Genomic DNA, 26,900 nt, shown 5'->3' with positions numbered 1-26,900 from the left:
ATGTTTTTGGATAAACGACAGATTCTTCACAGACACATACAACATATTAACTTATTGTCTGAGGAGACACTTATAATGTTTAAGTTTATATTATATGTGTTCTGTTTATAGTTCAGAAATATTAAATGATGTTTTAATTGCTGTTAATAAACCTTCATTTGTTCTCTTCATGTGTTTATATTCTGTTTATTATGAAAATGAAAAGCTTCTCTCTGATTGGTCCGATCTGCTGCCATTTACACTGAGGACACATCTGATTGGTCGGCGTCACGTTTCTTCTGTAGTGACAACAGGAAGTAGCTGCTCCAGAAAAGCAGCAGCGGCTCGTTTCGAGGTTTCTTCCCAGAAAACAGCGTCTGTGAGCGGACTGCGTCCACTGAGCCGCGGGGGAAGGACATGTCTTAATGCAGTTCATACGTGAGTGTTTGAAATGTCTCGTGTTACTCTTTTTATCTCGGATATCGACTGATTGTGTAGCATGCTAGCTTGACGTTTCACTCGCGCGTGCACAGCTGTTGTCACTTAGCTCAACAAACAAACAAACAAACAAACAAACAAACATGTGTTTATTTACCTGCAGCGGTTCGTTCAGACACGGTGACGGGTCAACAGTCGGTGTGAACACGGAGTTTACACGGGTCACCTGTTAGCATGCTGTTAGCATGCTGTTAGCTCATACCCAGTACTAGAAGGTTAGCCGCTGCTAGGCTAACGCTAGCTAGGTAGCTGCATACAATGTTTCAGTGACGAGATAAAAAGATAGAAACATAGAATAAGGTCAGAGACAAACTTTGTTTTATTGAAGTTACAAAAATATGTTTAATAAACATCATGAATAAGACATTAGAGCGATTCTAGGAAAAATAACTGCACAGAAATGAGTGAGTCAGAAAGATGTCAGGTGTGTATGAGTGTCACTAGAGAAACAGTAAAATACTGAATCAGGTTCTGAGCTCCAGACAGATGTTGTTCAGCATCTGTGATTCTTTAGTTGAAGAGGAAACTGAGCAGAGATGAGAAAAGTTAGGATGAGACTGTACTGATCCCTCCTCCTACCTGAGTCTGTTCTTAAAGGTGTCTTTGTTGTTGGACAGCCGAGGCCAGCCTCAGTGAGACGAGCTCTCGTCCATACGTCATCCAGATGAGGAATGCCGGGAGCATGAAGCCCTCGATAAGACGAGATGCTGGAGTCTGGAACCAAACCAGAAGTCTTCTCTACAAGAACGTCCTGATCAAGTGGAGGACCAAACAGCAAAGCCTGCAGGTGCTGTGTCCATCCTGGACTGAAGCGGCTCATTTAAAGAACAGATCATTAATGCATTTCAAACATACAGTCTACAAACTCAGTACTACTTCACAGAGCAGAGATGGTCAGTTACAGGATTCTGGTTCTCCTTCTGTGTCTCGTGGTTCAGGCTCTGCAGACTTTAATGAACATGTCAGACATTAAAGTTGTAGATGTCTGATGAGCTCTTTATGTGTTTACAGGAACTGATCCTTCCTCTACTGCTGCTGGGCCTCCTCATCCTCATCAACATCCTGAACCCTCACGTCTACTATGGAGGCATCGGCACAACAGAACTGGAGGAGGAGAACCACTACTACTTCAAGTACCTGGGCTACACCCCCGTCACCAACATCACCAATCACATCATGGAGGAGGTGGCTCAGGACATGCGTAAGTGTGAAAACAAAAAGTTCTTACCTTCAAACCAGCAGCAGCAGCAGCAGCAGCTCAGTGTAAGTGGCCTCTGCTTTCAGACATGCAGCATGGTCTGGAGACGTTTGCCAGCGAGGAGGATCTGGAGAACGCCAGCCTCCACGAGCCCAACAGCTTTATTGGCGTGGTGTTCACGGACAGCTCTGCCACGTCGTACAGACTACGATTCCCCGACAACCAGCTACCCCTGCCCAGCGACTACATCGAGTCCATTGGTAAAACCAGCTCCGTGTTTTTATGCTGCACGTTCTGTAGATTTAACTCGTCTGTCACGGAACCATGTCCTCGACCCTGGTCTCTATGGACCCTGGTCTCTATGGACCCTGGTCTCTGTGGACCCTGGTCTCTATGGACCCTGGTCTCTAGTCTCTGTGGACCCTGGTCTCTGTGGACCCTGGTCTCTGTGGCCCTGGTCTGTATGGACCCTGGTCTCTAGTCTCTGTGGACCCTGGTCTCTATGGACCCTGGTCTCTATGGCCCTGGTCTCTAGTCTCTGTGGACCCTGGTCTCTATGGACCCTGGTCTCTAGTCTCTGTGGACCCTGGTCTCTATGACCCTGGTCTCTAGTCTCTGTGGGTCCTGGTATGGACCCTGGTCTCTGTGGACCCTGGTCTCTATGGACCCTGGTCTCTATGACCCTGGTCTCTGTGGACCCTGGTCTCTATGGACCCTGGTCTCTATGACCCTGGTCTCTAGTCTCTGTGGGTCTTGGTCTCTATGGACCCTGGTCTCTGTGGATAGGTCCGACGTCAGTGTCAGTAACACGTTGTTCACACATGCAACTCCCCAGGGAAACCAGTCACCAAGGCATGCTACATATCAATGCTAAGCTGCTACGTATCAATGCTAAGCTGCTACGTATCAATGCTAAGCTGCTACGTATCAATGCTAAGCTGCTACGTATCAATGCTAAGCTGCTACATATCAATGCTAAGCTGCTACGTATCAATGCTAAGCTGCTACATATCAATGCTAAGCTGCTACGTATCAATGCTAAGCTGCTACGTATCAATGCTAAGCTGCTACGTATCAATGCTAAGCTACGTATCAATGCTAAGCTGCTACGTATCAATGCTAAGCTGCTACATATCAATGCTAAGCTGCTACATATCAATGCTAAGCTACGTATCAATGCTAAGCTGCTACATATCAATGCTAAGCTGCTACATATCAATGCTAAGCTACATATCAATGCTAAGCTGCTACATATCAATGCTAAGCTGCTACATATCAATGCTAAGCTAACTTTCACTACTAGATGACTGTAGTCTTGAGACAGAAGCAGAAATTCTGACATGGCTGATGACAAGGTTTGTCGGTGTGTTTTCTTTGTTAGCTGAGGTTAGCTGGTTAGCTCCAGCTATGTGATGCTTAGGATCAATGGAAAGAGAAGCTTCTCTAGTTTCTAATGACTCCAGCATGGCAGAGAAAACAACAAACACCTTTTGGATAAAAAAAAAAACTCTCATTTTTTTTATTTTTTTTAAATCCTGATCTTTTCGAGATGTTCATAAAAACACACCACACACTGTTGTCTGACTGACTGAATATGGTTCAGGTGGAAACTTAAAAAAAAAAAAGAAAATTATAAGTAGTTATTAAATGGAACATGATCTTAATGAAGGGTTCGTCTGCTGGAATCATCAGAGACTGAATCTGTCAGAGCTCAGACATTTACTGAGATCTGCTTCACAGATGATCGTCTCTTGTTTGTCTCCTTGCAGCCAGCTGCTTTAGTAACTCTGTGAACTGCATAGCTGCTAACTACTGGTACTCCGGCTTCATCCGCCTCCAGTCTCGGATCGATGCTGCCATCATCCAGGTCAGACCCAACAGAAAGAGATGATCTGTTGCTCCTGTGTCTCATGGTTTAATTCGATGGCGCTGTAGCCTCAGTGTTTCCTGCCGATGTGTTTGCGTACAGATGCAGACGAAGCGAGCCGTGTGGAAGGAGCTGGACCTGAGCGTGGTCATGATGGGCCAGCCCGGCTCCGTGGAGGTGCAGACGTTTACCCACGCCCTCATTTCCATCTACCTGGTCCTGGCCTTCACGCCCTTCGTCACCTTCCTCATCGTCAACGTGGCGGCTGAGAAGGAGCATCGACTTAAAGACACCATGACCATGATGGGGCTGTATGACACGGCCTTCTGGTGAGAGCTCTTGTTCCTCATGTGGAGGACATGAAGACCTCCTGGGACCGTTGACATGTTAATGTTGACGGCCATCCTTGTTGTCGTCTTCACATGAAAATGCTGCTTTGTCAAACTTTCATAGTTTTAAAGTCGTTTCATCTTTGAGTGATGCTCCTTCAGACGTCAGATTCTTCCTCCTCATCTGTAGCCGCAGGGCTTGTAGCAGCTAGCTAGTTCTGGTAGCTAACGCTAACTGAGATCAGATGATGACACGACTGAGTTGAATGTTCAGATAATGTTAATCTTGTTAATGTTTCCTCATAGTTGATCACCAGATATTCGTTTCAGCTCGTTGTTGACGACATAAACACTGGAGCGCTGACATGTTCTCGTCCTGTACCGCAGGTTGTCATGGGGCCTCCTGTACGCTGCTCTGGTCACCACCATGTCCTTCCTGATGGCCGTCATCGCCACCTACACGGCACTGTTTCCTAACAGCGACTTCTTCGTCATCTTCTTCCTCATCTTCCTCTATGGAATATCATCAGTGAGTAGAGCTGTGATAGAAGTTAAATCATTTTATTGAGAATCACCAGCAGAAACTTTCAAACAAGACGTCTGAACTCCCAGCTTTACACCACATATATGATGCAGATGTCTAAACTATGAATCTGTTGAATCTCTCCTCCTTCCCAGATCTTTTTCTCCTTCATGTTGACTCCGTTATTTAAGAAGCCCAAGTTTGCCAGCACTGTGGGCTCCATGCTGACAGTGGTGTTCGGCTGCTTCTCTCTGTTCACCGTCCTGATGAGGGACTTCCCTCAGACGCTGGTCTGGATCCTCTGCCTCCTGTCCCCCAGCGCCTTCTCCATCGGCATCGCACAGGTTACAAACACATTAAACACATTAAATACACACAGAACTGGTCATCTTGAAGTTAGGACTACCTCGCTGGTGCTTTGCCTACATTTCATTCAGCATCCTTTTATCTTTGTTTTTACTTCCTGTTTTCATCCATTAGGTTGAAATTAAAAGTTTTTGGATCCTTCAGAAAACAAAACATCAGTTGATTTTCACACTAAATGTCCTGAAAGTAGACAAAGAGAACTCGTACGTATCAGTGAGGTGCACCTGTATTACAAGTTAATTTTAAGGTTGAATTAGAATCCATGAGAGTTGTTGTCGCTCATCAGGCTGGAAAAGGTTCCAGAAGCATCTCTAAAGAGTTTGGAAAGAAGAACAAGATGAATGTTTAGGAACGGCCAAGTCAAAGTCCTGACCTTAATCCAATAGAAATGTTGTGGAAGGACCTGAAGCAAGCAGTTGATGTGAGGAAACCCACCAACATCTCAGAACTGAAGTGGTTCTGTTCTGAGGAATGGGCTAAAATTCCTCCAAGCTGCTGTAGACCACTGATCAGCTGTTACCAGAAACATTTAGTTACAAGGAGGTCACAGCAGATACTGGAAACAAAGAGGAACTGATATGTAATATTGGCTCACTTTAGTCTCATGTTTATGTTTCATATATATTTGGACCGCTGGTATGTTTATGTGTATCTGTCTTTGACGGTCCAATAGGAGCCCTGAAGACTCACCTGTATTAAATATTAAATGTCTTTCAGGTGGTTTACCTGGAGGCTCAAGGAGATGGTGCTGTGTTCTCGTCTTTGACCAACGGTCCTCATCCTCTCTACGTTCCTCTGCTCATGCTGGTGTTGGACTGTGTCCTTTACCTTCTGTTGGCTATCTACCTGGACCAGGTGCTGCCAGGTGAGCATGAACTCATTAAATGACACAGCCTTCCTTCTGTTCAGCCCGTCACTGTTTGAGTGTTATCACATTTCTGATGTGCAGGTGAGTTTGGAAGTAGGAGGTCCTTGCTGTACTTCCTGAAGCCATCGTATTGGTCCAAGCGCAGAGAGCGCTACGTTGAAGTGAGCTCGGTGTACGACGGCGAAGTGAACGGCGCTCCTGGTGGAGACGAGTCGGTGGAGCCGGTTTCTCCTGAGTTCAGAGGGAAAGAAGCCATCCGGTACGAGTCTGGTTCACATGTTTACAGTGTGTTGTTGTTGTTGTTGTAGAGGATTCCCTTTGGGTCAGAGTGTCCAGAGGTGTTAAAGAAGAGCATCTGGACTTGTTGTGTTTCTAGAAGACGTTTCATCCAAGTAGCTTCTAACACTTCTAACAGACGTGTGGGGAGAACATCTGTGGTTATGTTACTCATCAGAAAGTCTGTTAATGACCAGATACCATGACCTAGAGGACGGAGGCTTTGTGTCAGAGTGTTGAGTTGAATCTGAGCAGAGCTGACCTGTAACCTGACGCTCTGTTTCCTCCTGACAGCATCAGTAACATCCAGAAAGTATACAAAGAGAAGGACGGTGTGGTGGAGGCCCTGAGAGGTGAGTCTGAAGCTCCTCTAATGAAACACATGAAGAAGAATTCCTGATTACGTCCTAAGTTGCGGCACATCCTCTGAGAACCTCTAATCTCCTGGTCCTGGTCCTCAGGTTTGACCTTCGACATCTACGAGGGTCAGATCACTGCCCTGCTGGGACACAGCGGGGCGGGGAAGTCCACCCTCATGAACATCCTATGTGGGATCTGCCCCCCCACCAGCGGCTCGGCCACCATCTACGGCTCGCCTGTAGCTGAGATCGCAGACGCTGCAGAGATAAAGCAGCTGGTGGGAATCTGCCCTCAGTTCAACATCATCTTTGACGTGCTCACTGTGGAGGAACACCTCAGGATATTCGCTGCCATCAAAGGAATTCTGCCGGCAGACATCGATGCTGAGGTGAAGTGACGTCTACAGGCTGAAGACACTCCAGAGTGTGTTCTTCATCGTGTTAGTGAGGAGGAGGAGGATAAGCTGGAGCTCCGTGAACAGTATTAGTGTTTTGTTGTGGATGAGGGATGTGCAGTTATCTTAAAAACATCTGAAATAGTATTTAATATCAGTGAAGATGCAGAAACCCTGAAAGTCTGCTGCTGCTGACATCTGGTTTCTCTGATAGGTGACTAAAGTCCTGAAGGATCTGGACTTGGAGAAGATCATGACGGCTCAAGCCAAGAACCTGAGTGGAGGCCAGAAGAGGAAGCTCTCTGTGGGCATCGCCATCCTGGGAGACCCCAAAGTAAACCTCCACCGCTGACGATAAGATGATGAGATTCAGTGTCTGTTACTTTCTGCTGTCACTTCCTGTCTGTCCCGTCAGATCCTGCTGCTGGACGAGCCCACGGCTGGAATGGACCCCTGCTCCAGACAACAGGTCTGGTCCCTGCTGAAGAGCCGGAGGGCCGACAGAGTCACGGTGCTGAGCACACACTACATGGACGAGGCCGACATCCTGGCTGGTACAGACACACCTGGACACACCTGGACACTCTGAGACACACCTGGACATACCTGGACACACTGAGACACACTGAGACACTCTGAGACACACCTGGACATACCTGGACACACTGAGACACTCTGAGACACACCTGGACACACCTGGACATACCTGGACACACTGAGACACACTGAGACACTCTGAGACACACCTGGACATACCTGGACACACTGAGACACACCTGGACATACCTGGACATACCTGGACACACTGAGACACACTGAGACACACCTGGACACACCTAGACACACTGAGACACTCTTAGACACACTTGGACACACTTGGACACTCTGAGACACACCTGGACATACCTGGACACACTGAGACACACCTGGACATACCTGGACACACTGAGACACACTGAGACACACCTGGACACACTGAGACACACTGAGACACACCTGGACACACTGAGACAGACTTGGACACGCTGAGACACACTGAGACAGACTTGGACACACTGAGAGACACTGAGACACACTGAGACACACTTGGACACACTGAGACAGACTAAAATGGTTTTAGTTTCTTAAATGTTGGATGAAAGGATTGTTCCTGTGGTTTATCATAAACCAGTCTAGACCTGGTCTAGGCTGGTTTATGATAAACCAGTCTAGACCAGGTCTACTGGGGTCCAGTTTCTTCTACAGGTTCTACTTCCTGCAGTTTATCCTCAGACTGAGTCCAGCTGTTGCTCTTTGAGGACGTATCACTGTCCTGTTATTGATCAGCTGATTGGTAAACGTTGGTTTTCTCCTGCAGATCGTAAAGCTGTGATCTCTCAGGGTCAGCTGAAGTGTGTTGGCTCCTCCATGTACCTGAAGATCAAGTGTGGAGTCGGATATCACCTGAGGCGAGTCAGACACACCCTAATAGATCAATGACCGTTGGTGTTGTCTTTATTTACAAAGTGTTTGTGTCTGTGCAGGATGTCGATCAGTGAAGCCTGTGACTCTGAACAGATCACATCGATGGTCAAGCAGCACGTCCCCAAAGCCAAGATGTCCCGACAGCAGGAGGCCGAGCTCACCTTCACCCTGCCCTTTGAGAGCATGGACACGTTTCCAGGTCAGATCATGTGACACAAACTGCTGATGTCTGAAGGTCAGACCCTGGTCAGTCCAGGTTAAACAGGTCCAGGTGTGAACACTGATCTGGTCTCTAGAGTCCAGGTTAAACAGGTCCAGGTGTGAACACTGATCTGGTCTCTAGAGTCCAGGTTAAACAGGTCCAGGTGTGATCGCTGATCTGGTCTCTAGTGTCCAGGTTAAACAGGTCCAGGTGTGAACACTGATCTGGTCTCTAGAGTCCAGGTTAAACAGGTCCAGGTGTGAACACTGATCTGGTCTCTAGAGTCCAGGTTAAACGGGTCCAGGTGTGAACACTGATCTGGTCTCTAGAGTCCAGGTTAAACAGGTCCAGGTGTGAACACTGATCTGGTCTCTAGTGTCCAGGTTAAACAGGTCCAGGTGTGAACACTGATCTGGTCTCTAGTGTCCAGGTTAAACAGGTCCAGGTGCGAACGTTGATCTGGTCTCTAGTGTCCAGGTTAAACAGGTCCAGGTGCGAACGCTGATCTGGTCTCTAGAGTCCAGGTTAAACAGGTCCAGGTGCGAACGCTGATCTGGTCTCTAGAGTCCAGGTTAAACAGGTCCAGGTGCGAACGCTGATCTGGTCTCTAGTGTCCAGGTTAAACAGGTCCAGGTGCGAACGCTGATCTGGTCTCTAGAGTCCAGGTGTGAACACTGATCTGGTCTCTAGAGTCCAGGTTAAACAGGTCCAGGTGTGAACACTGATCTGGTCTCTAGAGTCCAGGTTAAACAGGTCCAGGTGTGAACACTGATCTGGTCTCTAGAGTCCAGGTTAAACAGGTCCAGGTGTGAACACTGATCTGGTCTCTAGAGTCCAGGTGTGAACACTGATCTGGTCTCTAGTGTCCAGGTTAAACAGGTCCAGGTGTGAACACTGATCTGGTCTCTAGTGTCCAGGTTAAACAGGTCCAGGTGTGAACACTGATCTGGTCTCTAGTGTCCAGGTTAAACAGGTCCAGGTGTGATCGCTGATCTGGTCTCTAGAGTCCAGGTTAAACAGGTCCAGGTGTGAACACTGATCTGGTCTCTAGTGTCCAGGTTAAACAGGTCCAGGTGTGAACACTGATCTGGTCTCTAGAGTCCAGGTTAAACAGGTCCAGGTGTGAACACTGATCTGGTCTCTAGAGTCCAGGTTAAACAGGTCCAGGTGTGAACACTGATCTGGTCTCTAGAGTCCAGGTGTGAACACTGATCTGGTCTCTAGTGTCCAGGTTAAACAGGTCCAGGTGTGAACACTGATCTGGTCTCTAGTGTCCAGGTTAAACAGGTCCAGGTGTGAACACTGATCTGGTCTCTAGTGTCCAGGTTAAACAGGTCCAGGTGTGATCGCTGATCTGGTCTCTAGAGTCCAGGTTAAACAGGTCCAGGTGTGAACACTGATCTGGTCTCTAGTGTCCAGGTTAAACAGGTCCAGGTGTGAACACTGATCTGGTCTCTAGAGTCCAGGTTAAACAGGTCCAGGTGTGAACTCTGATCTGGTCTCTAGAGTCCAGGTTAAACAGGTCCAGGTGTGAATACTGATCTGGTCTCTAGAGTCCAGGTTAAACAGGTCCAGGTGTGAACACTGATCTGGTCTCTAGAGTCCAGGTTAAACAGGTCCAGGTGTGAACACTGATCTGGTGTCAGTCCACATGTGGAGGTGGTCTGGGACACATGTGACCTCCTTCCTTTGGTAGTGTGAACACACAATGAGTCCTGGGTCACATTAAAGACCACCTACTCAACAGGGCTGATCTGAGGAAGAGGAGTTTAACTCATTCATTCAACCACTAGTAGAAATGATCACATGAATCAGTGATGTCTGTTCATTAGTAATGAGAGCCTTTTAAAAGATTCTGGTCTTGGAGCTGAGAACCAAACTAAACTAGAAACTAATCTGAACTAGAATCATGAAACGATTGAACATGAGGAGGCTGTGTGTGAGTCATCATGTCTTTCATTAGACAGGTAGATGGATAGATGGATGGACAGGTTTTATTTGTCACATGCACAGTTACACATAGTACAGTGCACAGTGAAATGTATTCTTGTACCATTATTGATGTGATTTATTTTTATTTCTTTATTTCTTCTTCACAGGTTTGTTCTCAGAGTTCGACTCTCAGCCCAATCTGGGAATCATCAACTATGGGGTTTCCATGACAACACTAGAAGATGTGTTCCTTCGTTTGGAGGCCGAGGCTGAAGTGGACCAGGCTGGTGAGTGAGTGACGAGTGCTGTCAGATTACAGAAGTCTTCTCTCTGAGTAGAACGTCACTCGTCTGTCTGGTCTCTTCAGACTACAGCGTGTTCAATCAGGATCAGGCCGAGAGCGAATGCGACAACGCCTCTCTGGACGACATCGACCAGCGCCTGCTCACGTTCTCCGACAACAAGTCAGACGTGGTGTCTGGTCACGCTCTGTGGTGGCAGCAGTTCAGCACCGTGGTGTGGCTGCACATGCTCAACATGCGCCGGGAGAGGAAGGCCTTCGTTTACACGTGAGTGTTCAAAAAACACGACAAGATGCAGTTTGAGGTTGTTTTTAATTTAATACTGAATGGAAAAAAAACTCTATATGAACACACAAGTATTGTATTAGGAGTTGATTCAGGTTCCAGTTAAAAAGCAGAAATACAGTGACTGAAAGTAGACAAAGAGATCCCAATTAAACAATATTACATCTCAGAGAGGAGCTGAAGTTGTTCTGTTCTGAGGAATGCTGCTGTAGACCACTGATCAGCTGTTACCAGAAACATTTAGTTACCAGGAGGTCACAGCAGATACTGGAAACAAGGAGGACATGATATGTAATATTGGCTCACTTTACTGAGTAAACACATACACAGTTCTAATATTTCTGTTCTGAGTCATTTTTATGAACAAATGTAAAAAAATGAATCAAATACGTTTCCTCCACGTTTCATGTATAATCAGTGCTTCCATGATGCCTTGTATCCGATGATGTTATTAATAATCAATAAAGAGACATTTTGATTGTGATTGAACGTATATAAATTAAAATGAATTGAAGAGCTGTTGTTTAAAGAGCTTTCCCTCCGTGCTCTGAGCGTCTGAACTAACCAGCTGAACCTCTTGCAGCCTGGCCTTGTTCCTGGTGTTTGTGGTTGCTGTCCTGGGCCTGTCTCTGTTCACAAGAAACATCCAGAGTCTCTCCACTGACCGACAGTTTCTGCCCATTTACCTCCTCAAGAAGAACCAGGAGCCCCGAAGATATGCCACCAGCCTCCTGGTCCAGAACTCCTCAGGTGAGTCGTCTGCAGGTAGAGGTTTGTTTATCGATCCATAATCAGCCGGTCCCTGATCATCATCATCATCATCTTCTTCTGCTGCAGACTCTGATATTTCTGACTTCGTCCACCACCTGGAGTCTCAGAACATCAAGGTGGAGCTGATGAAACACAGTGACTACATGTCAGCAGCTCCTCACAGCGCCGCCATCAACGTTACCGGGTCCAGCAAGGTCGGTGTCGGAGGGATCGCTTCCAGATGTTTGATCAGTACCAGCAGTTAAAGCCAGTACCAGGTTCAGACAGGGAGGCAGGTTACTACAGTCTCTAAAAGATTAGACTTTAAAAACAACTGTCAAAGTTTATTGGATACAAAATGTTTTTGTTACTAATTTGAATATTTAAGTTAAGAGTAAATATTAGGGACAGCACCCACAATCCTCTCTGCTCCACTCTGCCATGCTGGGTGTCATTAGAAACTACAGAAGCTGTTCTTTCTGTTGACACCAAGCATCACATATACACTATATTACCAAAAGTATTCGCTCACCCATTCAAATGATCAGAATCAGGTGTTCTAATCACTTGGCCTGGCCCCAGGTGTATAAATTCAAGCACTCAGGCATGCAGACTGTGAAACAAGACATTTGTAAAAAGAATGGGCCGCTCTCAGGAGCTCAGTGAATTCCAGCGTGGAACTGTCATAGGATGCCACTTGTGCAACAAATCCAGTCGTGAAATTTCCTCGCTCCTAAATATTCCACAGTCAACTGTCAGCTCTATTATAACAAAATGGAAGCGTTTGGGAAAAACAGCAACTCAGCCACGAAGTGGTAGGCCACGTAAAGTGACGGAGAGGGGTCAGCGGATGCTGAAGCGCATAGTGCAAAGAGGTCGCCGACTTTCTGCACAGTCAATTGCTACAGAGCTACAAACTTCATGTGACCTTCAGATTAGCCCAAGTACAGTACGCAGAGAGCTTCATGGAATGGGTTTCCATGGCCGAGCAGCTGCAGCCAAGCCACACATCACCAAGTGCAATGCAAGGCGTCGGATGCAATGGTGTAAAGCACGCCGCCACTGGCCTCTAGAGCAGTGGAGACGCGTTCTCTGGAGTGATGAATCACGCTTTTCCATCTGGCAATCTGATGGACGAGTCTGGGTTTGGAGGTTGCCAGGAGAACGGTACATTTCAGATTGCATTGTGCCAACTGTGAAATTTGGTGGAGGAGGAATTATGGTATGGGGTTGTTTTTCAGGAGCTGGGCTTGGCCCCTTAGTTCCAGTGAAAGGAACATTGAATGCTTCAGGATACCAAAACATTTTGGACAATTCCATGCTCCCAACCTTGTGGGAACAGTTTGGAGCGGGCCCCTTCCTCTTCCAACATGACTGTGCACCAGTGCACAAAGCAAGGTCCATAAAGACGTGGATGACAGAGTCTGGTGTGGATGAACTTGACTGGCCTGCACAGAGTCCTGACCTGAACCCGATAGAACACCTTTGGGATGAATTAGAGCGGAGACTGAGAGCCAGGCCTTCTCGACCAACATCAGTGTGTGACCTCACCAATGCGCTTTTGGAAGAATAGTCAAAAATTCCTATAAACACTCTCCTCAACCTTGTGGACAGTCTTCCCAGAAGAGTTGAAGCTGTAATAGCTGCAAAAGGTGGACCGACATCATATTGAATTCTATGAGTTAGGAATGGGATGGCACTTCAGTTCATAGAATGAGTAAAGGCAGGTGAGCGAATACTTTTGGTAATATAGTGTAACTGGAGCTAACCAGCTGTGTGATCTAGTTTTATTATCTTCTGTTGTCCTCTAGAGTCTGTCCACGTGATTCTACATCAGCTACAGAATAGAATAGAATAGGATAGGATAGAATGCCTTTATTGTCACTATACACATGTACAATGGGATTAAAAGCCAACTCCAATAACAGTGTAAATAATAAACACTACAATATAAACATAGGTAATATACAGTGAAGATAAATATAAGTAAACATAGAGTAATAGAACAAAAAAAGGGAGGTAAGGTGAACAGGTGCACAGTGTTAAATATATGTTATAGCACATTATGGTAAGATGTGTTGCAGAGTGTTTTTAATGACTGAGGAGAGTCTGGGTTGGGGTGGTTGGACTGTGAAATCAGTGCATATGAGAGTTCAGAGTGCTCTAGGGAAGAAGCTGTTTTTACTCTGTTTGTTTTGGACCTGATGCACCTGTAGCGCCTCCCTGAGGGCAGCAGGTCAAACAGGTCAGAGCCAGGGTGGGAGCTGTCTTGTGTCAGGGAGGGGAGAGGGCATCCAATGATCTTCTGTGCTGCCTTGACGACTCTCTGCAGCCTCTCCCTGTCTGCGGCGGTGCAGCTGCTGCCGTACCATACTGTGATGCAGTATGTCAGCAGGCTCTCGATGGATGAGCGGTAGAAGGTCAGCAGCAGGTTGGAGTTTAGGTTGTGCTTCCTGAGGACTCCAAGGAAGTGCAGCCGCTGCTGAGCCTTTTTGATGACCACCGTGATGTTCTCTGTCCAGGAGATGTTGGCGGAGATGAGGACGCCGAGAAACCTGAAGTTGTGGACCCTCGCCACACACTCACCGTTGATGTAATGGGGGTCTGGGTCGGAGCTGTGCTTCCTGAAGTCAGTGATGATCTCTTTGGTTTTCTTGGTGTTCAGAGCGAGGTTGTTCTCTGAACACCAGGCTGCCTCCCCTCTGTAGGCCGCCTCATCATCCCTGGAGATGAGTCCGACCTCTGTAGTGTCGTCAGCAAACTAGACAATGCGATTGTTCTTGTGGGTCGAACTACAGTTGATGTAGAGGCAGTACAGGAGGGGGCTCAGCACACAGAGGCACCTCATGGTGACACATGGTGACACATGGTGACTTGACTGATAGATTTGATCCCTGTGCTTTAGTTTCATTCATGGTCTTTTGCCTCCATCTGGTGGACTAACCTTCCAACACTCTTTAGAGGTTAACTTGTTCTGACCTGGACACCATTAACCCTTCCTGTGCTGTGTGTTAGCAGGGCTTCAGATACAGCGTTGCATTCAACAGCACCATGGTTCACTCCTTACCCATGGCCGTCAACGTCCTGAGCAACGCTCTCCTCAGAGGTCTGAACGGGTCTGGACAGATCCGAACCTGGACCAAACCCTTCGACTATGTGAGTGTGTGACAGCATTCAGATAACACAGAGTCCACACTACATTAAACTCACTGAACCCTTCCACTGTGACAGCCACAGCAAAGCAAAGACAACGCATCCTACGTCCTGATGTACTTAGAGGCAATCATACTGGGAATGCTAGCAGCTGGGATGCCTGCCTACTTTGCGATGGACCACACTCGAGACCGAGAGGTAAGCGCAATTATTATGACGGGAACTGATTCACACTAAGAACTAAAACTTTGATAGCTAAGCATAGCTTTGTAAATGAAAACAGTGATTTTATTAAAGTACAGATGTGATATGAAGAACCCCACACATCTCATCTGAACAGGTTCAGTATTTAGTTCAGTGATTGACAGGTTGTTTTAAAGAAGTAAGTGTGGCTTTATTGGACGCTTAAAGAGTGAAACAGGAAACGTGGAAGATGTGGACGTTTATCAAACCAAGTACACGTGCTCTGGACTATACTAGCCTAGACACTGGAGTCGGTTATTCTGTAACTGGTACAGCAGCACACTTGATGACGCCTGTGAAGTGTATTCTGGGATACATGGCTGTACCAAGTCCCCACAAGCTGTGAAGCCTTGTTTCCACTATCTGCTGTGACCTCCTTGTAACCTCCTCCTTGAAAGACATTTAATATTTAATACAGGTGAGTCTTCAGGGCTCCTATTGGACCGTCAAAGACAGATACACATAAACATACCAGCGGTCCAAATATATATGAAACAGAACTATTAGACTAAAGTGAGCCAATATTACATATCATGTCCTCCTTGTGTCCAGTATCTGCTGTGACCTCCTTGTAACTAAATGTTTCTGGTAACAGCTGATCAGTGGTCTACAGCAGCTTGGAGGAATTTTAGCCCATTCCTCAGAACAGAACCACTTCAGTTCTGAGATGTTGGTGGGTTTCCTCACATCAACTGCTTGCTTCAGGTCCTTCCACAACATTTCTATTGGATTAAGTTAGGGCTGAACGATTTGGGAAAATAATCTAATTGCGATTTTTTCCCCCAATATTGCGATTGTGATTTAATATGCGATGTTTTTATAGATTTTTTATTTTATCCTCTTTTTTCCCAACAAAACATAATGAATGATTTAAATATGAACAACACAATATTAGATACATTTAGTGTAAAATGTTCTTTCCCATAGGCTGGGCCTATTTGTTAGAATTAAATTAAAAGATGTATGTCTTGAAATAAATTACATTTTTATTTAGCTGCTCATTACAGAAACATCTGTGGCTTTGCCACTGTGCATTTAAAGGGAAACTACTGTTGTTTACAACCTGGACCTTATTTCTAGCATAAAATATCATCGTTTACTCACCAGTATCACTTTTGTTTTATTTGCACTTGTTCAGGAGATAATAAAAAGAAAGGTTCGCCATCAACTCCATGTCATCATTCTGACATCCGGTCGGACGTTACAGTATATCCATATAGCAGGAGTGGTCAGTGCATCGAAACGCAGCCTCTAATTAACGCATTATCTGCAGCGAAACTCGTTCATTCCGGCAAAACTTTGCTATGATACGCTAGTGCTATTTCCCGTTGAGTCCGGAGTTACGTGTTAACATCATCTGGGGTCTGTAGATTGACCTAAAGACCCCGGATGATGTCTTCTGCGCACTCGCTACGGTCGGCTTTTTAACCAGTAATTTGCGACTCCTATGGTTCGTCCACAACCTCAGAGTCGAACAAATATTCAGCCATGTTGCAAAAAACCAGCAGTAGCAGATCATAGGTAAACAAGCCGACCGTAGCGGGTGCGTGCACCGCTCAGAGACATCGTCCAGGTCAGAAGCTTATCAATCGCGCCGCTCGCGTCACGTGACAGCCTTGTAATCACGCAAGTTGCGGTTTGAAAATCGCGTTTTATCATATCGCGATATTATCGCAAATGCAATTAATCGTTCAGCCCTAGATTAAGGTCAGGACTTTGACTTGGCCGTTCCTAAACCGTTTTTATTTAATCTAAACCAGGAACTGAACCACACCTGAGTCTCATTACATTGATGGAAACACTTCTGAACACATGGACTCTGATTGGACCTGGAAATTAACTTGTAATCCTAGAGGTGCACCTCACTGTTGTAATATTGGCTCATTTTCCTACATACACTGATGTAATATTTGTATTTCATGTGTTTGATTGGGTTTGTCTTTGTCGACTTTCAGGACTTGTGTGTAAATCAGCTGATGTTTTGATCATCATCCTGTGTGTTTGTTGTCTTCAGATCAAGTGTCGCTCTACGCTGCGTATCTCGGGCCTGGTCCCGTCGGCGTACTGGTGCGGCCAGGCAGCGGTGGACATCCCCTTCTACTACCTCATCCTGTCCAGCATGACCATCATCCTGTTCTCCTTCCACACTGGAAACCTGCTCACCTCCAGCAACCTCACAGCTGTGGTCTGTACATCAGCTCTAACACAAACATACCTGCTGTGTTACCGAGTCATAATTTAATTCCTCTCTCCTCTTTCAGGTCCTCTGCGTCATCGGCTTCGGTCCGGCCATGATCCTCTTCACCTACGTCTTTTCTTTTGGCTTCACTCGAGTCCAGAGCAACAGGGACTTCTTCTCTGTCATCTCCATGATGGTGAGACATGAAACCTTTTCACATCCCTGATGTTAGAAAGTAACTTTTAATGACTGAATGAATGTCCTGTTCCTCAGGTGTGTGTGGTTTCAGCCTCCATCGTTCAGCTGTTTGCGAATAATAGCCCTGACCTGGCCAGGAACCTGCACAATGTGTTGTGTTTCTTCAACCCTCTGTATCCTCTGATGGGTTGTCTCAACTGCATCACCAAGGTCAGAGAGTTCTTATATCATTATTCTCTTCCTCTTTTAGCTTGTTGTTTTGGTATTTCTGTTGCTTCTAGACTTGGTGCAGTGAGATGGAGGTTTAGGATAGTTTCAGACGGCAGGACTCACCTCTCTGATGTCTGATGTTTGTTTGCAGGCGACATTACTGCAGGACGACTCCCTGTGGAAGAACCTGCTCATCTCAGTCGTAGCTGTACGTGTCTCTGGACAATAAAACAATGGACAATGAAATATCTGGACGTTGATGATGTGACGACATGTGTTTGACTGTAATCTGTCTGTGTTCTCAGCCATACCTGCAGTGCATCCTCCTGCTGTTCCTGCTTCGTTGGCTGGAAATCCGTTACGGAGGCAGCACCATGAAAACCGATCAGTTCTGCAGGTGACGCTCAGGTTTCAGCTCACAGGAAGCCTCAATACATTTATACTTTTAACAACATAGTGTTTATAATGAAGGGCAAATCTTTCACTTCAGGCGGGTGTTGTCAGTTTATCTGCACAAGAAACAAGCTGCTTAGTCACCAAATTAAATTACGCTTCCTTGGGGAGTTCAATGTGTGAACAACATGGAGGAAATCTCCATCTTCTTCTGGATTGTATAATGATCACAATGGTAGAATGTGATGATGTCCAGGATAAATAAAATGTCCAGAGGTTGAATTGTGTGTACGTTGCCTCCTGTAGTGGAATCAGGAGGATTTTGTAGCCAGATTCACTTTCAAGAGGTAAGAACCCAACGTGGAACACTTTGGGTTCTTTGGTTCTCCACATGTCCACATGGAGAGTGGGCCTGGTTCTATTGTTACTAGAACCTTTGTGGTATTTCTCTAAACTCTTGGTCCAGTTCTAGTCAAGGGGTTGCTGAATGAGTTCAGAATGATATCATTGCTATCAGGGTGTTTTCTACTCTCTGATCTAGAAGATGTGAAAGTTGATCACTAATTAATCAGACACAATGTTACTGACACTGAAGTCTGACCTATCATAGAGACCAGGGTCCATGGAGACCAGGGTCCATAGAGACCAGGGTCCATGGAGAGACCAGGGTCATAGAGACCAGGGTCCATGGAGAGACCAGGGTCCATGGAGAGACCAGGGTCCATGGAGAGACCAGGGTCATAGAGACCAGGGTCCATGGAGAGACCAGGGTCCATGGAGAAACCAGGGTCATAGAGACCAGGATCCATGGAGAGACCAGGGGTCCATGGAGAGACCAGGGTCCATGGAGAGACCAGGGGTCCATGGAGAGCAGGGTCCATGGAGGCCATAGAGACCAGGGTCCACGGAGACCATGGGTCCACGGAGACCAGGGTCCATGGAGACCAGGGTCCATGGAGACCAGGGTCCATAGAGACCAGGGGTCCATGGAGACCAGGGTCCATAGAGACCAGGGTCCACGGAGACCAGGGTCCACGGAGACCAGGGTCCACGGAGACCAGGGTCCACAGAGACCATGGTCAGGAACATGGACCTGATGGCTCCGGTGATAGCCCTGATAACGATTTGTTTTTTTTAAACTTTTTATTTGCAGGTTTATTTAAACTCCTAATGTTGCATTCAGAGGTACAGGTGTCATCTTTGATTCAAACCTTTAGCCTTGGTCCTGTGAAGTTCACATGAAAACCTCTGAAGCAGTTTTTTTATAAAGAGTTCAGCCTTGATGTCTTCATCCTCTGCAGGATCTCATCGAAGTCAAAGCCCAGAGCGGAGAGGAACCCGGAGGAAGTGCTGAACGAAGATGAGGACGTTCAGATGGAGAAGGCCAGAGTGAAGGAGGCTCTGAGCTGTCAGTCCTGTGAAGAGGTCGGAAAACATTTCCCCTGCACAGACACGTTACCTCTGTAGGATTAGTTGTTTATTCATGGTGGGTCTTCACTGTGTTCCCTCAGAAGGCGGTGGTTGTTGTGAGTAACCTGAGGAAGCAGTACAAGGGCAAACGAGAAGGATTTTCTCTCGGCAAGAAGAACAAAGTGGCGGTAAAGAACGTCTCTTTCTGTGTTCGTAAAGGTGAGTTCAGCCTTTCTGTTGAAGCTTTTCTAAACTCAGAGAAGTTCATGAGGATGAAACTGAGCTGCTGTTTGTTCAGGGGAAGTCCTCGGACTGTTGGGTCCCAACGGAGCAGGAAAGAGCACCATCATGCACATGTTATCTGGAGACACCGACCCCACGGCAGGACAGGTACACCTTCACGTTCAGTTAGCGTCTGCGTGTGAAAAGTATTTAGGATGTTGCTGGGTTAATGAGGAGTAGGGGGAGAGTAAAGGTAAAGCTGACAACCTACGTCAGTCAATCAATGCAATCGTTTCTTTTAACTCTCGTTAATACAAGAATCTAAATTAGCAACTGATGCAGACAATACAACTACATAAAGGGGTTTTAATCATCTGGATGTGGCCAGGTATCAGGGAGGTGGTGTTTGGAGGTGCATCTCATTAACATTAAAACATTTAATACTGATTCCCTCCATCCAGGTGCTGATGGGAGACTACAGCACTGAGTTTCATCCGGTGGACAACCCTTTGGAGCATGTGGGCTACTGTCCTCAGGTGAATCCTCTGTGGCCCAGGGTCACTCTGCAGGAACATCTGGAGATCTACGCCGCTGTCAAAGGTCTGAAAGGTCAGGACGTACCGGGAATCATCAAACGGTGAGAAATGCTGTCAGCACCACGCAGACAATTAAAAAGACAGAAAGACACCACGATAGATGTCCTGATATCTACCTGAGAGGTAGCGTAGCGGCAGGTTGTGAGTAACGTCTGCTGTTGTTGTGTCAGTGTGGTGAACGCCCTGGAGCTGCAGGAACATCTGAACAAACAAACCAAGAGTCTGTCAGCAGGACTGAAGAGGAAGGTGAGGACACGTTAAACTTCCTGTCACACGTTTTATATTTTATAAAAACACATTTAATAATTAATAATTGTTATGGTTTGTTTGCAGCTGTGCTTTGCTCTGAGTATGATTGGGAATCCTCAGATCGTCTTACTGGACGAGCCGTCCTCAGGGATGGACCCCAAGTCCAAACAGCGCATGTGGTCAGATTTCATTACATCATATATATTTGATATTCGAAATATTAATTGTCAAACAGGAAGTTGTGCTCCCTCATTCACTGAGTGTTATTTGTAGTGACATCATGATTAAGTTTTCACGTCTCCTTTGAACAGGAGAGCCATCCGTGCTGCGTTCAAGAACTGTGAGCGTGGAGCCGTCCTCACCACCCACTACATGGAGGAGGCCGAGGCCGTGTGTGACCGTGTGGCCATCATGGTGTCTGGACAGCTCAGGTGTGTCTCACAGCAGCGTCCTCACCGGTGGTGTCCATCACTACAGCTCATCGATCTATCTCTGTCCAACAGGTGCATCGGCTCCATCCAGCATCTGAAAGCAAAGTACGGCCGAGGCTACAGCTTGGAGGTGAAACTCAGAGAGGAGCTGACGGGGCTCAGACAGGTGGCGCTGCTGCACAAGGAGATCCTCAGAATCTTCCCCCACGCGGCCCGACAGGAGAGGTGAGACACTTCCTGTCTGTTTCTGTGATCTAACGTCATCCATGGTCCTACTTCCTCTCTGTCCTGCTCCACTGAAATTTTTTGGACCAACTGCAACTTCATCAAGGTGAACTTGTTGAATCAGCTCAGAGAACCAGAACAACACCATGATCTAGAATGAATGAAGTTAATAAAGCTAACAGAAGCTCTACCTAGCCTCCTAGCTAACAGTAGCTCTTCCTTGCCTCCCAGCTAACAGCAGCTCTACCTAGCCTCCCAGCTAACAGTAGCTCTTCCTTGCCTCCCAGCTAACAGTAGCTCTACCTAGCCTCCCAGCTAACAGTAGCTCTTCCTTGCCTCCCAGCTAACAGCAGCTCTACCTAGCCTCCCAGCTAACAGTAGCTCTACCTAGCCTCCCAGCTAACAGTAGCTCTACCTAGCCTCCCAGCTAACAGTAGCTCTTCCTTGCCTCCCAGCTAACAGCAGCTCTACCTAGCCTCCCAGCTAACAGCAGCTCTACCTAGCCTCCCAGCTAACAGCAGCTCTACCTAGCCTCCCAGCTAACAGCAGCTCTACCTAGCCTCCCAGCTAACAGTAGCTCTACCTAGCCTCCCAGCTAACAGTAGCTCTACCTAGCCTCCTACTGCCACCTGCTGGTATGGCGAGTTATTTCCTCTCAGGCACCAGTTGGTTGTTGGACGTAGTCTTTGTGGTGCATTTGGTCCAGAGACGTCATAGTTGGTCTTTGTAGTTCTTTGATGTTTGGTCCGAGCCTTAAAGGCAGAGTTATGTTTTAGAACTGTAACCGTAGATATTAAAGACCAGATGTGATCTGACGTCACCGTCTACCTCTGTTGTTCCTCTGCAGCATCGCTACTCTGATGGTTTATAAGATCCCCATGGAGGACGTCAAGTCACTGGCCAAGTGTTTCTCTCAGTTAGAGAGCGGTGAGACACCAACACACAGAGACACTCTGGTACAAACCTGATGATTCTCTCAGTCTAATTTACCTTTCTGTCTTCAGCCAAGCAAAGCTTCAACTTTGAAGAGTACAACTTCTCCCAGTCGACTCTGGAGCAGGTAGGTGTTCAGATGATCAGGATCAACTCAGATAATCAGGATCAACTCAGATGATCAGGATCAACTCAGATGGTCAGGATCAACTCAGATGATCAGGATCAACTCAGATGATCAGGATCAAGTCAGATGATCAGGATCAAGTCAGATGATCAGGATCATGTCAGATAGTCAGGATCAACTCAGATAGTCAGGATCAAGTCCGATAGTCAGGATCAAGTCCGATAGGATCAACTCAGATGATCAGGATCAACTCAGATGATCAGGATCAACTCAGATGGTCAGGATCAACTCAGATGGTCAGGATGGACTCAGATGGTCAGGATGGACTCAGATAGTCAGGATCAAGTCCGATAGTCAGGATCAACTCAGATGGTCAGGATGGACTCAGATGATCAGGATCAAGTCAGATGATCAGGATCAAGTCAGATGATCAGGATCAAGTCAGATGATCAGGATCAACTCAGATGATCAGGATCAAGTCCGATAGTCAGGATGGACTCAGATGATCAGGATGGACTCAGATGATCAGGATCAAGTCCGATAGTCAGGATCAAGTCAGATAGTCAGGATGGACTCAGATGATCAGGATGGACTCAGATGATCAGGATCAAGTCCGATAGTCAGGATCAAGTCAGATGATCAGGATTAATACAAGTAATCTGTTATCCCTTCTGTCTCTCTCTTTGTCTCTTGTTGGTCTCTTTGTCTATCATTTGTTTCTTGTTCATCTTTTGTGTCTCATGTCTCATGTCTCGTCTTCGTCCTCCAGGTGTTCATGGAGTTCGCCAAGGAGCAGGAGAAGGAGGAGGAGGAGGTGGGTTCCCTCAGCACCACCTTCCAGTGGCAGCGTCTTCATCCAGATGTCTCTGTGTCCGTCCAGCCACCCGACAGCGTTGTCCACCAGCTTTAAGACTGATCTGAGAGCAGCAGCGCTGGACGCCGTCCGCCTGGCTGATGTGGACAGACATGGTCTCAGAGTGACGCCCTTTCTCTGAATCTGAGGACCCTCGTCCTTCCGGGGGTCCATGTCCTCTGAGCGAGTGTCCGGCCGTCTTTCTAAAGCTTTTATCTGCACTGGGAGTGGGCTAACGGAAACTCTCTAAATAATATATAACTGATATTTATGCTTTATAATCCTGTCACCTCCTCTCAGCAGGAGGCCTCACAGTTACTGTGTGTTGTGTTTGATGACCAAAGCACCTCCTCACTTACATGGACACTGAGAAGCTCTGTCCTCCAGTGTCAGTAGCATGAGCACAGACAGTTACTGATGAACGTCTCAGCGTCCACATTCAGACTGGAGACTGGTTGTCCTCAGCAGGTGACCACTACATGTAGCACAGAGGCCTCGCCAGACGTTAGAGCCGAGGAGGCTTCAGACGGCCTCGATGCTCCGCGGCCAGAGAACAGACTGAGTGTGGGTTTGTACCTCGGTGACTGTTCTGTAGAGCTCTTCATAGATCTAGATCTGTGTACATCTGTGTAGATCTATTCAGCTCTATGAAGCTCTGGTTCCACTTTTATTCACAGCTGTGTGTCATTGACTCTGTGTAGATAACTGTGTGTTTGTATTGTGTATATCTTGTGTGTAGTTAGTTTTCTTACAGCAGGTGTGTTGTTGATGAAACACCTGCCGTCAAACCGATGAATTGTAACTCTATGATGAGCTGAGACATGTGAGGTGTGACTGAGCAAACCTCCAGCTCCTCAACCAGCAGCAGCAGCCGCAGCAGCCGCAGCAGCTGCAGCAGCCACAGCAGCCGCAGCAGCTCAAACTGGAGACAACCTTCAGGTTTCATCATGAATTATTTAGATTCTTATTTGCATGAATTCATTTTCTGTCCGAGCTCAGATGTTCTTGAGTCTGAAACCAGGTGTTGGAGAAAAGTAATGTTGACGTGTCCACTCCAGAGACTTTATTTAAGAGGACTGACGCTCCAGACCTGAATCTAAAGGACTCGTTAGTTAAATGTGAAAACTGAAACCTAGAGACACTGACATGGTTATTGATTGGTATCGATGGACGTTTTACAAACACTGGCTCTGAGGTGAACATGTTAGAACATTTACACAGTTTGTTTCTTTTATATTTACAAAGTTTAATGTTGGACATTTGTGTTAAAGTTCCTGTTGCGTGTCACTAACATGTAGCCGTCCACACACGTGTGCTGTTGTCCACATGAAGACGACCAGAGGACTCGGGCTCAGTGGACGGTGGAAAGTTTGCAGCAGGTTGATTTGAGTTTTCCTGGTGGTGGTGGTAAAATTGCACTATTTCTGGGAAATTTTATAACCTTTCTTTCTATTATGCAATCTTTGTAAAATACTCAGCACTGATTTTATTTTTTAAACTGTGGTTTACTGTGTGCTGTGTCTCCTGTGTCTGAATGGACATGTGACATTAATGGACTCTCTGGTCTCTACTCGACCTTTTCATCAATAAATGTTCACGTTATCCGCTGTCCTTTTTCTTTTTAATGAAAAAACACAATTGAACTGTGTTCAGTCTAAAACAATAAGTAATTATAAAAGGATCAACAGGACTTCAACATCTTATCACTTATTACAGCTTTAATGGATTAATTTTAAGATCCATTGTTTTCTACATGTACAGATTATAAGAGATCAGCTCATCTGTTCCCTCAGTATATAATAGTGACACATGGTGGACGGTGGTTTGGGACCTGAGCCCATAGACCTCTCACTGGGTCACTATTGATATTAGGCTGTTCTGATGTTTAACTATTTCTAAACAGTCTTTAACTTTGATATATAGCTGTGATAAGGTTTACACCACATGTTTGAATAATGTGTATGATTAACTTTTATATTGGTCTTATATTTTTCACTGTGTCCCATATTCTGAAATACTTAAATGTAATATAGTCAAATATAAAATAATAATTTAAAGAGACGTTTACACAAATTCTGAAAGTAGACAAAGAGAACCCAGTCAAACACATGAAACACAAATATATTAAAATGATCCAATATTACATATCAGAGAGGTGCTCCTCTAGGATTAAATCAGAGTCCATGTGTTCAGAAGTGTTTCCATCAATGTAATGAGACTCAGGTGTGCTTCAGTTCCTGGTTTACCTTAAATAAATCAGGGATTTGTCTCAGTCTGATCTTCACAACACATGTTTCCAAAAGAAAGACGCATGAATTCTGAATTCTATCAGTGAACTCTAAAAGAAAATGTCAGGACATCTGTCCATGAGCTGAATGTGAAGAGAAACTGGGTCATGCAGCAAGACAACGAGAACCAAGAACACAAGTGGTTCTACAAAAGAACGGTTAAAGAAGAACAAGATGAATGTTTAGGAACGGCCAAGTCAAAGTCCTGACCTTAATCCAATAGAAATGTTGTGGAAGGACCTGAAGCAAGCAGTTGATGTGAGGAAACCCACCAACATCTCAGAACTGAAGTGGTTCTGTTCTGAGGAATGGGCTAAAATTCCTCCAAGCTGCTGTAGACCACTGATCAGCAGTTACCAGAAACATTTAGTGACAAGGAGGTCACAGCAGAAAACTAGAAAATATTGAAGGACATGAAGACTTTTAAGCAGTGCCATATGTATAGATCCTTAATTTGTCTTTGTTGAATAAATGAATGTTGTTAAAAGGTGGAAGGAAATTCAGCACCTTCATTATCAGAATACAGCTCTGCTAATGTATTTTATACCACCACCACACACGTTCCCAAAATAGGCAAGACATAAAATGTTCAGAATATTTATAACCAAGTGCAGTACATATATATTTTATACACAATAATTATTTTATTTTACTGTTATTTTTTTGTATTGTGTGTTTTTCATCTGTGTGTAGCTGCTGTTGTTGTGAGAGGAAACTTAATTCTGATGTGGTCTGCTGGTGTACAGCTGAACGAACATTAAAGAAGAACCCCACCCACTGGAGCCATTTCCTTCCGCATTACTCGGTCGAGTTATGAGGCTGTGATGGACTCCTCGGGTTAAATCAGACACAGAACTGATGAGGGACAATGAGCAGCTTCTCCTCAACAAATGAAGGTGGAAAGTGTCTGTGAGTCGACCTGAGGTGAGAATCCTTCCAGAGAAATCTGTCAATGTTTAACAGATCACTCTGATCATGTTGCGTTGTACATGTACACTTCAAATGTTTCCTGATGCTGATTTCAAATATCTATCTGATACTACCAGGTGTTATTCAAGAGTTTATCATTAATTTGACAACCAGAGATAGTTTGTCTGAAATATCTTAAACAATGTTTAACAACGTCCTAACTGTGTCGTGTTGAAAGTGAAAATGAAACTCATTGTTGACATGTTCTCATCAATGCTGCTACCACATCCAGTCAGTCACACGTTCATCAAAACCATAAAGATAAATAAAAATAAAGACACCGCTTGATTTATTGTCACCGCTATTAAATCACTGAAAGACTTTCTGGTTCAGCTGTGGAACCACAATAATCTGGATGCTGACATTATAACAAATAAACATCTTTTAGGGGTGCTGCTCATTACGTTGATCGCGAAGGTAGTGCGGGTAGATCGTGTGCCATTGAAAAAAATGTTTTAGATATTAGTCTAAATCATTTATCTGTCGCACCTCCAAAACAAACAGCAAGACAAATGTTCATCTTTATTTATTTTTACTTTATATGTGCAACATGCCCTCAGTTCAGCGGAGCACATCCACAGCCACGCACAACTTCAACCACTCAAGACTCAACTACCGTCTTTCTAAT

The 26,900-nt window shown here is 45.7% G+C and overlaps 1 protein-coding gene across 7 annotated transcripts; it reads left to right on the top strand.

Moving 5' to 3' along the window:
• The first annotated feature begins 278 nt into the window (after positions 1–278).
• On the top strand, positions 279–25,019 carry abca5 (ATP-binding cassette, sub-family A (ABC1), member 5). Of its 7 annotated transcripts, none has more exons than XM_084567769.1 (38): positions 280–417; positions 1,095–1,264; positions 1,489–1,678; positions 1,762–1,935; positions 3,445–3,542; positions 3,645–3,871; positions 4,259–4,400; positions 4,550–4,738; positions 5,478–5,625; positions 5,710–5,887; positions 6,199–6,257; positions 6,366–6,652; positions 6,873–6,992; positions 7,074–7,212; positions 8,016–8,106; positions 8,182–8,321; positions 10,424–10,543; positions 10,624–10,825; positions 11,427–11,593; positions 11,681–11,808; positions 14,612–14,749; positions 14,825–14,944; positions 17,004–17,174; positions 17,251–17,364; positions 17,442–17,576; positions 17,728–17,784; positions 17,882–17,973; positions 19,271–19,394; positions 19,481–19,598; positions 19,678–19,769; positions 20,063–20,238; positions 20,368–20,443; positions 20,531–20,625; positions 20,758–20,877; positions 20,950–21,102; positions 21,950–22,029; positions 22,107–22,162; positions 22,932–25,019. In XM_084567769.1, exons 1-38 carry the CDS (start codon positions 405–407, stop codon positions 23,070–23,072), a joined length of 5,040 nt encoding a protein of 1,679 aa, XP_084423895.1. In that variant the 5' UTR covers positions 280–404; the 3' UTR covers positions 23,073–25,019. The 7 variants fall into 7 exon arrangements, with proteins under 7 accessions (XP_084423891.1, XP_084423895.1, XP_084423893.1 ...); XM_084567767.1 differs by having other exon boundaries at positions 14,609–14,749; positions 19,484–19,598; XM_084567766.1 differs by having other exon boundaries at positions 14,609–14,749.
• The last annotated feature ends 1,881 nt before the right edge of the window (positions 25,020–26,900 follow it).

This window comes from Chelon labrosus (assembly GCF_963514085.1).
Source record: "Chelon labrosus genome assembly, chromosome: 19".
Lineage (NCBI taxonomy): Eukaryota > Metazoa > Chordata > Actinopteri > Mugiliformes > Mugilidae > Chelon > Chelon labrosus.
Note: the sequence above shows the minus strand (reverse complement) of the source record. Positions and strands in the feature narration are given on the sequence as shown.

Excerpts from the sequence above, each read along its gene's own strand:
- abca5 (XM_084567763.1), top strand. Across the intron at positions 8,107-8,181 it reads GGAGTCGGATATCACCTGAG|GATGTCGATCAGTGAAGCCT; the intron begins GCGAGTCAGACA and ends GTGTCTGTGCAG. Across the intron at positions 20,626-20,757 it reads AAGTCCAAACAGCGCATGTG|GAGAGCCATCCGTGCTGCGT; the intron begins GTCAGATTTCAT and ends TCCTTTGAACAG.